Source organism: Pelodiscus sinensis, chromosome 18 (genome assembly GCF_049634645.1).
Source record: "Pelodiscus sinensis isolate JC-2024 chromosome 18, ASM4963464v1, whole genome shotgun sequence".
Taxonomy (NCBI): Eukaryota; Metazoa; Chordata; order Testudines; family Trionychidae; genus Pelodiscus; species Pelodiscus sinensis.
This window is the reverse complement of record NC_134728.1, coordinates 18,908,435-18,919,657: the sequence shown is the minus strand read 5'-3', so window position 1 is coordinate 18,919,657 and position 11,223 is coordinate 18,908,435. Positions and strand designations below refer to the sequence as shown.

At 42.8% G+C, this 11,223-nt stretch overlaps 1 protein-coding gene across 5 annotated transcripts in view; it reads right to left on the bottom strand.

Moving 5' to 3' along the window:
- Positions 1 to 1,239: 1,239 nt before the first annotated feature.
- Positions 1,240 to 11,223, bottom strand: part of RIPOR3 (RIPOR family member 3) — a 77,074-nt gene continuing 67,090 nt past the window's right edge. For all 5 annotated transcript variants that reach the window (XM_075901202.1, XM_075901204.1, XM_075901203.1 and 2 more), the window contains 6 exons: positions 10,056 to 10,217; positions 8,155 to 8,313; positions 6,605 to 6,807; positions 5,987 to 6,070; positions 3,640 to 3,730; positions 1,240 to 2,464 (listed from right to left, as the gene is read on the bottom strand). In XM_075901202.1, the coding sequence (XP_075757317.1) occupies positions 2,364 to 2,464; positions 3,640 to 3,730; positions 5,987 to 6,070; positions 6,605 to 6,807; positions 8,155 to 8,313; positions 10,056 to 10,217 (800 nt within the window). In that variant the 3' untranslated portion in view covers positions 1,240 to 2,363. The remainder of the gene's footprint in view (positions 2,465 to 3,639; positions 3,731 to 5,986; positions 6,071 to 6,604; positions 6,808 to 8,154; positions 8,314 to 10,055; positions 10,218 to 11,223) is intronic.

Genomic DNA, 11,223 nt, shown 5'->3' with positions numbered 1-11,223 from the left:
AAGCTGCCTGGAGATGTGATTTCCAGTAACTCCTTAAAAAGACGTGAGGGAAAACACTAGTGTCAGAGCCTAGGGTGTCTCACTTGTCTAACTACATAAAGCCTAGCTCAAACTACAGCTTGGGTCAGCTTTGTTCTTGTGTTTCAGTGCTCTCGCTTTTCAACATAAGCTATCTCCTGTTCTCTTGGAAGGATGGAGTTGTAATATATGAAAATGGTACAGCTCTGTGCAAGCACTCATCTTGTAAGTGGAGCCCTGTGTACTGCTAAGGGAGAGCTCCTGATCCACATGCTAGTGTGGTACAGTAACCTAAGAATGCTTTTCAAGCCAATGTATGTCTCATCTCTTACATCCTTGTTTTGTGCGAGAACAAAAAGTTTCAGCCTGACTGTGAATACAAAGTCTGTGTTCCATTTATTTCCCTAAAAGGACCAAAGCAGGTGCTATGCAGACTTAGGAAAAACTTTTTGTTTTCTGACCTCAGTGACTGGTAAGTTTTTAAAATGAGCTCAGAATGCTTCCAAAATAACTGGTAACTAAACTAACTTAAATTCATGTCATATTTCATAAGCATTGATCATAGAACTAAATATGATAAACCACAGCTGAAATATGGGAGGAGTTTTATTTCCCTGGTTTTTGAGGAAATCTGTTAATTAGTGGTTGTCCCAAAAAATGTTTTCGGCATACACAGTTTGCAAAAAGGCAAGCGCTTACTGTTTTATTTAAAATTGTAGAAACTTGTATATAAACAAACATAGAAATAAATACAGAATAGAAAAGTATACAGCATATTATGCTGTATCATATATACATAAAGACCAAAACTGTTCAAGTATTGTGCCTAATGTCCTAAATCTATATTTAAATACTCAAATGAGTGGCCTTACTCTCCAGGTGCTGCTGAATGTTCAGCTCTTTTGAAAATCAAGCCACAGCTGGGTGCTTAAGTACGGATTAAGGAGTCTGACTTCAGGTACTATTTTAATCTTAGCCTAAGATTAACTGAGTATGTGTATAAATAAACTCTGCACTTCTGCCGGAGCTGTCGTATACAACTCAGTTCTGTACACTTTCTCCATAAATGTGAAGGATATGCATGTTCTGAATTCTTAAACAAATGAGTCTGAAGAAACTTTCAATGGTTTCCTCCAATCTATGCTTATTCAGATCAGCTTTAATTTCAAAATCTCTTGCTTGAAGCACTGCCATCCCAGTTTATTTACTTCACATTGTTACACTTGTTTTCTGGAAGCAATGAACTTAAGACCTTATTCAGATTTGCAAGCCCAGACCAGCCTAGAAATGATGTTGGATTCTCCTCTTAAAGTGGGTGGTAGCTTCTGTGATTTCAGACAGAACAAGTGCTGGCTTATGTCTTCAGTACATGTTGATACTGGAGCTAGCTTATACTAGTTTTCTGCAAATCTAGTATACGTTGACTAATAGTATATAGTATTCTGTCTCATTAGTGAGACTGTTTACATGCACTATTGTCTCCAAGGGCCATAGAAAACCGCATTCAGACCAGCTCTTCAGCTGCTGTAAACCAGTTCCATTGAAGTCCAAGGAGTTACGTTTTTTTCACACCAACTGAGCTGACCCTTCACTTATGTAGTTTGTAAAACTTTGGGAGGATTACTAATGGACCTAGTGACATCTGATCAGAATTCATACAGGTGACGCAGAAAGGAAACCTCCACATCTTGAAGCTAAGGTATATTTCTTATGCTCTCTGCAGTAAGATAGAGGCGTTGTCACACCTGTCAGTTATAAGGCTACTCTTTACCTTTGCTCCCTTCCCCTTCATAAATCCTCAAACCAACTGCAAGGAGTTGAGAGGTTTTGGTGGTTTGGGCTTTTCTTTTTTTCTTCGGAGAGAGGAGGGGGCATGAGTTTGTGCAACTCCAAGAATACCAGATTCTTAATGAACCAACACAATACTACTAAACTGCTCCAGGTCCCTTCCAGTTCTATCCTTTTGTGATCTCCTATTAGACTTACCCTTTGGCCTACTATTTTGGGCACTGCAGACTGAGTTGTTCTGAAGCTTATTGTGCTTTCTAGTGAACCCAGCCTGAGAGAGGCTGCTGGATTTATATTAGCACCATGTAGTGGTATTTCATGATCTTGGCTCTCGGAGCCAGAAGCATTCTGATACAGCTGCTGAGACACATGTTTTAGTCCTGCCTCACCCAAATGGAGCTGTCCCACATGTGCTCCCACCCCATATTGGGAAATCCTTTGCTAGATACCAGTGTGTGCTAATTAAACCAGCTATTGGTTAAAGGAAAATCTACCAAAGAAACCAAATCCTTCTATCATCACATCTGGGTTGTAGGACACAGTCAACATTTCATTATTTAAAATATTGTGATTTCAATTTCCGCTTCTTGGTACACTGTCTCTCTCAACTCACAGCAAACTCTGTCCATTTTTTCAAAGGCTAGTCGTCCTTTTTCACCTACCAAAAAAAAGACACAAATCTCAGTGAGTGGGACTCTGAGGTGAGGAGCTGTTGGAGTTTCGCCTTACCGCAACACTTCTTATGACCTCGTTACAGGGTGTTGAGTCACTTCTGAAAATTACTGCCTTTTTTTTTTAAAGGGACCCGGTTTCCAAAAATAACTGAGCATCTATCTATATGCTAAGAATCAGGACCATTTAAGAAATCTTTTGGCCTCTCCAAAAGACACCGAAAATCATCAGTAGTTTGCTCAATTTGGCCTGAATGCAGTTGAATTGTTGTAAAGGAATATCTTAAAATGCAACTATTCTTGTTACCCTGGGGCAGTTGTCTAGTCACTGGCCACACATCGAGATGTGGTGCGAAATGTAGCACAAGTGAAAGCAAAGCTAAGGCCTGCCAAAGGTACTTGGGGAGTCTCTTTATGCTCCCATTCTGGCTCACTCAGATAGTAATTGCATAGATTCAGACCCTATCCATGCCAGCCTAATCTGTTTCTTGATGGCAGCTGGATCAAAGCTTACTGTCTCTATATGGAAAATGCACGTTAATTAGTACACCCCTCTGTTGCTGACTGTTACTTTCTAAGCCTGATTACCCCCAATTCAAACAAAGTTGTACACTGCTGTAACTCCGTTGGATCGTAGTAACAAAAGGTGAATCAGTCTGCATCGGTGCAGCTGGTCCCTTAATTTTAGAGTCTGTAGTATGGACATCTGTTGTAAATTAAACTACGTAGATTCAATAAGACTTCAGCCTGGTTAGACTTTTACCAATACAGCACCCAGAAGACTGGTAGTACCCAATTTTATTGCTAACAACAAAATCTACCCCAGTGCTGGAAAACCTTATGCCTTGTTGCCTTGTTAAATAATCTTGTTAACCATTGTAAAGGGACAGTGAGCAATAGTTTGTACAGCACTTCCCTCTCAAGCTGTCTTCTAAGCTTAGAGAGAGAAATGACTTAGTATGCATGTTGCATTAAGACTGTTGTAATGTTCAACACAGTGTGTCATGAAACACCTCTACACCTGTTAGCTCAGCTTTACTTCCCTTTCAATTTCTTAGTTTTGCTGAAGAATGTTGGTAAAACTTTAGGCCTGCATCGTTTTAATGGTTAATCTTTCACACTCATTTCAGCATCTTTATTTAAAGTTGCAGTAAACATTTACCAAATGACAGCGTTGATTCCCTGGCAGCGTTTCGTACTTCCTCGGTTTCAGACTGACACAAGCTGGCAATCTGCTCAATGCTTTCTATGGCCTGGTTGGGAGAAGAAAACATTGCAACATTATCTCTTTAAATAAGCAAACGTCTTCATTTATCTCAAACAGTTTTTCCACCATAACACTCCAGTACAATCTAGTATGGAAATACACAGCCCTGCAGCAGCTGTTCCACTGCCATCACTTCATGTGTCACTATTCTAATAAGATTGTGCGCCATTCCCCTTCCCTTCCTTCAGCCTCCCAAATTGGCAGTGCGCTGGCTTTCTTGGCATGGACATAGTTTTGCCACCTTCTAGCCCACTCTCGGAGGCTTAGTTTTGAAGATGTAGGGGAGGGATGTTGGTTATCCATGTCTATTGATCAACTAATAAGCCTGCGTTTATTGGTTAACTCTCAGTTACATGCCCACATGCACACACCCACCTCTGTATTAGAGGGGGTGGGGGAAGCCAATTCGTGTGGAGAGCTAACTCCTGTGCAGCCGCCTGTCCCCCCGCTCCCCTCCTTGCTTCAAGCAGGAAGATAGCAGGGGGAGAAGGGGGTGGAGGAGCTGGTACACCCGAAGCTGGCCTTCAAGTCAGCTACCTCCACATCCCTGCTGCTGTGGAGCCTGCTGACTCCATGAAAGAGGCAGTAGTGGGTGGGGTCAGGGGAGACTGCTAAAAAACTCAGTGGTTACACTTTTACTCAAAACGTATTTTAACATCCCTAATATAGAACATGATTCACCACTCCGGTACTGTACCTGCAGTTTCAATGGCATTACAGTGGCATAAACCTGAAATAATGCAATGAAGAACTAGGCTCAAATAGCATTGAATCAAAGTTATCAGACCATTGCAGAAGGGGTCCAAAACTGCTTTCTAACAGTCATTCCTAAAAAGTGAAGCATTAATGGCTGAATCTAGCCTGTGACTGCATTTCCTTAAACAAAATTGTCCTGATAGTAATTGTTTGTGCAAATTAATTAGTTATGAGAGTTATTGGGAGGATTGGACTCCCATCTGCTCAGGGGGGAAAAATCTGCTATGTGTTGGATTCTGCTAGTAACGCAAGACAATTAGGGCTAGAAAAAACAAAAAATATTAAGTGTAACGGATGAGAATCTGTTACATGACTAACAATGCTGGGGCTGCCAGCGGCCCCAATGGAGAATGTAACTGGTGTGGATAAGCACTAGCTTATCTGTTAACCAGTTAGGGATATATGGCTGTCCACACTGATGGCTTCTTGCGCAAAAACTTGCCTGCTGTCTACACTGCACGCACGTTCTTGCGCAAGTAAATTTCCAGTATCATGTTGGAAAACGGCTTCTGCAGGAAAAGTTATTCCTCTCCCCAAGAGGAATAAGCCCTCTTGTGCAAGAGCTCTTCCACAAGAGGGCAGTGTAGACAGGCAACATGAATTTCTTGTGCAAGAAGCCCCTATGGTTAAAATGGCCATCAGAGCTTTCTTGCGCAAGAGAGCATCCACACTGCCATGGATGCTCTTGCGCAAAAGCATATGCCAGTGTAGACACGCTCTTGTGGAAGACTTTATGCGCAAGAACATTTCTGCAAAACAGTTCTTGTGCAAGAAGCTGCCAGTGTGGATGTAGCCTAAGAGTTTAAGACAAGTTAGACTGGTTTATAAAGGCTCTAGCATGCTGGGATTGTTGAGCAGTTACACTTCTAATCATGTTTTAAGAGTATAAGATTGGCTGATTTTAAAAGCAAAAGCACAAAGTCTATTGTGTGTTTGACTCCATTGTTAGTACTGTGTTTGGAAACAAAAATGCCCCTCCAGTCAGACCCCTCCCACCTCTTCCTTATTAACTGTGAAGCAGTAACTAAGACAGCTTACTGTATCCAGGGACCTGATAGAATGGCTGCGGCAAGGTGAAGGAGGGGGAGCTCCATGCTCCCAGAAGGGGTGGGGCTGCACACTAGCTTCCTCCACCAGTCTTTCCATGCCACCTGGGGCTCTGGCAGCACTTGAAAGGGCCAGGAGCTCCAGCTGCTGCTACAGAAGCAGTGGCTGATTGCCCTGGGGCAGTGCCCCCTCTGCATCTCCTCCCCCTGGAAAGTAGGCCTGATTGTGTGTCTATCATCTCAGTAGGGTTTAGATGACTATTGCTTTTTTTGGCTGGTTGCCTCCTAGCAGCAAAAACAGTTGGGTATTGAGGAAAGTGGGGTTTTCTTCATGTATAAGGTAACTTGTAAAGAAATCTGAACAAAATATTATGAACCTTTGGAAAGACCGCTAGACAGCCCTACATCGTACAAATCCAGTTACCTCGTCAAACACTTACTCTAAGGTTTTTGAGCGCCAGACATGCAGCTTGCTGTATTTTTGCATCACAGTCCGCTAACATATCCGTGTAAAACAGCAGAGCCTAGAAAACAAGATTGAGTGCTCGGTTACCCTGCGCGACCTTTCAAGTGTTCTGAATGCCAAGTGACCTGAGACCAGCTTTGCTGCTCTGGAACTGATCAAATGACGACATACAAGAATCACTTCTGATGCTGATCAAAAGCAGCCAGGGGAGGGGTCGACAGGGCAAGGCAGAGCAGAACACATTTCTGATCCTTAACTCATCCTGCACCAGTGTTCCCTGTAAGCTAGGGGTTGTGTGGCTGCTCAGCAGAAATTCAAATGCTGCCCAGCTGAATAGCAGAGAGCCTGTAGCCAGGTAGTTTCTAGTGATGGTGCACATGAAAAATTTATTCTGCTCATGAATAGAAAAGATGAGAATGGAGCCCTGCACCTACTGGGAAGGAGTAGCTGGAAGCTTCCTGGCCGTAGGGAGCAGAGTACACCACCTTTCCTCCACGCCACAGCTATTATCAGGGAGATCACTTTCCCTGAATGTAACATCTCACTATGAAAGCTGGGTAGAAACCACAAAGTAGCCCAAGTCAGTTAATACCTTCTCCCTGAAATTCTTATTCATGGCCGCCCGCGAGAGACAGGACATGGCTGCTTTGCTGACATGGCGGTTGTCATCTAACTGCAGAATCCCCAGCAGCTGTAAAGTTTGAGGTAGAGGCTGGAGTTGATTCAGTCGCTTCCCTTTTAATTTCTTGATTTTTTTAAGTCGCCCGGGACACTGTAGCTCCTGAATTAGCATGACTGCAAATGGGAGAATATGGTTCAGCTATAAATGGCTGTGGAGAGTGTCTATGGTTCTGAATCATACCTTCCAATTTTATCTATCCTAAGACCTGTGTCCATAATTAACATTTTCTGAGTAAGGCTTTCTTAGCAAAAAACACTGCAAGGTACTTGAGTAAGCAAAAGGTGAGCTGCTAGTCTGCACAAAACATGCTCCTTTTACCATTCTCTTATCCTTCCTTCTTCCCCCAGTTTGTCCTTTTCATTTCCTCATAAACCTAGATTGTAAACTCTTTGGGATTGGAGCTAGGTTTTCACAATGTATATGCATAGTGCCTAACAAAATGGGGCCCACCGCTGTTTAAATACATACAAAGAGATTCCGTGGATCCAAGAACTTTTAGAAGAGCGACCATTTGACTATTTTTGAAAATACGGGGAGATTGAAAAATGTTAAACAGCAGCAAAAGACCAAGGATGCCCTGGTTAGGAAGTGAGTAATTGTACTGTTGAGAGAACGGCTAGTTTTTAAAAATAATGCACCATGCTGTCCTTTTGAAACCTTACATGAGAGAGCAGACAAACTTCCTACTCCTGCTTCAGATGAACTCTTCAGATTCATCTGAAAAAGTGGGTTGGTATAATGTTTTCATGGACACATCTACATGTTTTGTTAGTCTTTATGGTACTGCTAGACTATTCATTGCTTTTTAAGTTTTTCCAGTCACAGACTAACTTGGCTACCCCTCTGAAGCTTTCCTACTCCCTGGCATTCATACACTGAGCAGGCATAAATGGCCCAGTCCCCTCCAGGACTGCATCAGGGTGAAAGAGGGAATGAAACTACCCTAAGTAGCTGCCACCATGTTCAGATTTTCAGAGCATGCTAAATTGCTGGACTGGCTTTCAGCATGACAATAGCTCCCTCAGGGAATGCCTATTAGTTACTCTTGGAATCTTAATGCCACTGATCTGTCTCATCTCTGCCATTGTGACCATGCAATACTGTAAACTCTCTATTCATCTATGGAACACAGCAGCTTACTTTGTAGCCATTTTGCTAGCTTCTTATGTTGCAGACTTTAAGATCTACGCCAGACACTTGAGCTAAATATCTGTATCTAATCTGTTCCTTTCCTATCAAGCGATGAGCCTGATTTTTGCCTTGTCTGTTCTACTTAAAACTATGGGAGCATAGTGAGGAGAGAGAATGAAAACAGAGTTGAATTATATTAGGGTAGGGGTCGTATCCTACTCAAAAAAAGAAAATCTGGGGAATCAGGACAGATACAACCCCATAAGTCATTCCAGCAGCCAGACTGAGGGGGGTTGGCTCACGTACAGTATGTGGCAGCCTGCCATTACCTTCTTTGGTGAGTTCTGCCAAGTGTTTCTCCAGGCTGGTAACATGCTCTTTCTCCAGGTAGCTGTGAAACTGGAATAAGGTAAGCAGTTCTGCAGGGGGGCTCGCAGAGGGAAGCAACCCGCTGCAGGTGACGATCTGTTCCAGGAGCCTTCGCAGCACTGAACAGACATGCAGAAAAGAGCAAACAAAGAAGGCCTGCTGAGGGGCAGGACTCTGCGCTTATGCATTTCATTTATAGTTTTAGCAAGAATAACTTGAAGGCTGGAATTTTCAAAGGAACATAAAGTAGGGGCCTAAATCTCACTGAAATTCATGATGAGGTAGGGATGCAAAATCTAGTTTAACTAGTTAATGTTCTGGTTAAATGGGATTCTGCAGCACAGTCAGCCTGGCCAGGCTGGGGCAGCCCCACACACACAAGTGGGGAACTGCTCGGGCCTGGCCTGGATCATGGCACAGCATGGGGCTACTCTGGCCCTGCCACTGGTTACCCGATAAGCATCACCTGGTTAGGGTGATGCTTTTATCAGTTAACTGGTGACATCTCAACTACGAGGTGAGATCCCTGCTCTGCTAAAAATTCCAACCAAAGTACAAACCAGAACTCATCCAACAGCCACTGAAGCCCAAAAGGAGTTTGAGATGACTTACCACCACAACCTGATTGAAAGTCTGTTAAGACCGTTAAGGCAGCCTGGTCTCAGGAGATTAATGCAGGGTCTCTTGAGATTGGCAACCTTTAATTCTAACTCTGCTAGCCACTAGCTGTATGGCCCTGAAAGTCCCACTAAAATTTTCTGGGCCTCAGTTTTCCTGCCTGTAAAGCAGTGTCTAATGATTTTACCATGTAAAACAAAGCAGTCCTCTGTGCAAATGTTTAGAAGCCCTGGGGAAGGGGAGGAGAGAACCAGGGTTGCATAATGGCAATCCCTTTGTTTAGAAAGATCATCTTAGGGGAATTCCTGGCCATGACACATTGTGATTCACTGTTGGGATTCAAATCTAAATTAGGGGTCACTAAAAATGAAAGTCTTGATGTCAGATTTTGTTTGTGTCTTAAGCAATTTTTTTCTTTTTCTACAATAAGGGCACTGTGTGCACGCACAAGCATGCCCCTTTGCACCAGAGTCTGCACTAAGCTTTCAGTGTTTACATGTCATCACCCCAAGGCTAGTTAGTGACATACAGGGTATTTAAATTCTGTGGGATATGGATGATTAGGGTGACCATATTTCCATATGCCGACTACCAACCACCTGAGGGCTGGGTCTAGACTGGCCAGTTTTTCCAGAAAATCAGCCACTTTTCTGGAAAAACTTGCCAGCTGTCTACACTTGCGCAAAAGGACTTTTGCGGCCAAACTTTTGCGCAAAAGGGCCAGTGTAGACAGCTCAGATTGGTTTTCCGCAAAAAGCCCCGATCGCAAAAAAGTGCTTTTGTGGAAAAGCGTCCGTGCCAACCTAGACGCTCTGTTCCAAAAATGCTTTTAACAGAAAACTTTTCCGTTAAAAGCATTTCCGGAAAATCATGCCAGTCTAGACACAGCCTTCTAGTTTACCAAATCGAAGGCACGATTTTCAAGGGTGAATGAAGTTCCTAACTTCCATTGACTGCTAACCCAAAACCCCACCCAAAATTATTACAAAACATAAAGCTAATAGTTCATAATATCATGGGAGAGAAGTAATGCCTCATTGAGCCACTAGGGCTGAGTACTTTGGTAATTTTATAGCATAACTAATAAAAAAGGAGCTGGAATTTTAAGTACAATTTCTTAAAACAAGGAAGCTATTGCATCAAGGACAAATTCTGGGTCACTTCTTAAAACCTACAGGGATAACCTTTATATATACAACTCAAATAAAATCAGATGCCTCATCTTCTAGTAATTGACTAATACCTGCTTCTAGATGTCCTGGATATTTCTCCTTCACTTTGAACATTAATATGTATTTCAGTGGATTCTGGAATTTTTCCGCTGAACAGAACAAGATATTTCCTGGCTCTGTGAATTCACTCCAGATTTTCAGACACTGCTTCTGCTTTTTTGCCTTGTGAATAACTGTAGAATAAAGTTTTACAAAGTCAGCAAGTGAGCTGGAGTGCATTTTAAATGAGACATGAGATACCAGATGGGATATCTAACAAATGTGTGAATGTCGTTTTTGTTTACATCCCGTAGATGGGTTTCATTACAACTGAATTTTACTGCCAATATATTACTCACTGAGAACCTGATCCAAAGCCCATTAAAGTCAATGAGAATTTTTTTTCCATTAACTTCAATAGGCTTTGGATTGCGCTCTGTGCCGTCGTACTAGTGTATGAGTGAGAGGTCTACCATGGTCCTGTCTCCTGCCTGTGCAGGGACATGGAGGCTGTGTCTACACTAGCAAGTTTTTCCACAAAATCATCTGATTTTGCGGAAAAACTTACCAGCTGTCTACACTGGCAGCTTGAATTTCTGCAAGAACACTGACGATCTCATGTAAGATCATCAGTGCTCTTGCAGAAATACTGTGCTGCTCCCATTCGGGCAAAAGCCCTCTTGCGCAAATCATTTGCGCAAGAGGGCCAGTGTAAACAGCACAGTACTGTTTTCTGCAAAAAAGCCCCGATCGCGAAAATGGCGATCGGGGCTTTTTTGCGGAAAACCGCATCTAGATTGGCCACAGACGCTTTTCCACAAAAAGTGCTTTTGCGGAAAAGCATCCTGCCAATCTAGACGTGCTTTTCCGAAAATGCTTTTAACGGAAAAGTTTTCCGTTAAAAGCATTTTCGGAAAATCATGCCAGTGTAGACGTAGCCAGATTGTGCTCTACTAGGAATTCCCTTTCTCTAGCATCCTAAATTATCTTATTGATCCACAATCAACCTATTAGGATTGCTGACAGTCTAGTACAGTATTTTGCAGGATAAAAGGGTCATGTGTTGGGAGGAAGGCTTTCAATCCTCCTACTACCTAAGATCACCACTGTTTCCCACGGCTCCCCTTGGCTGCAAAGGACAAAACTGAGCCAATGCAAGGCTCCGAGGCTGCGGTGCCAGTACATAAAGAAACCGGGGCA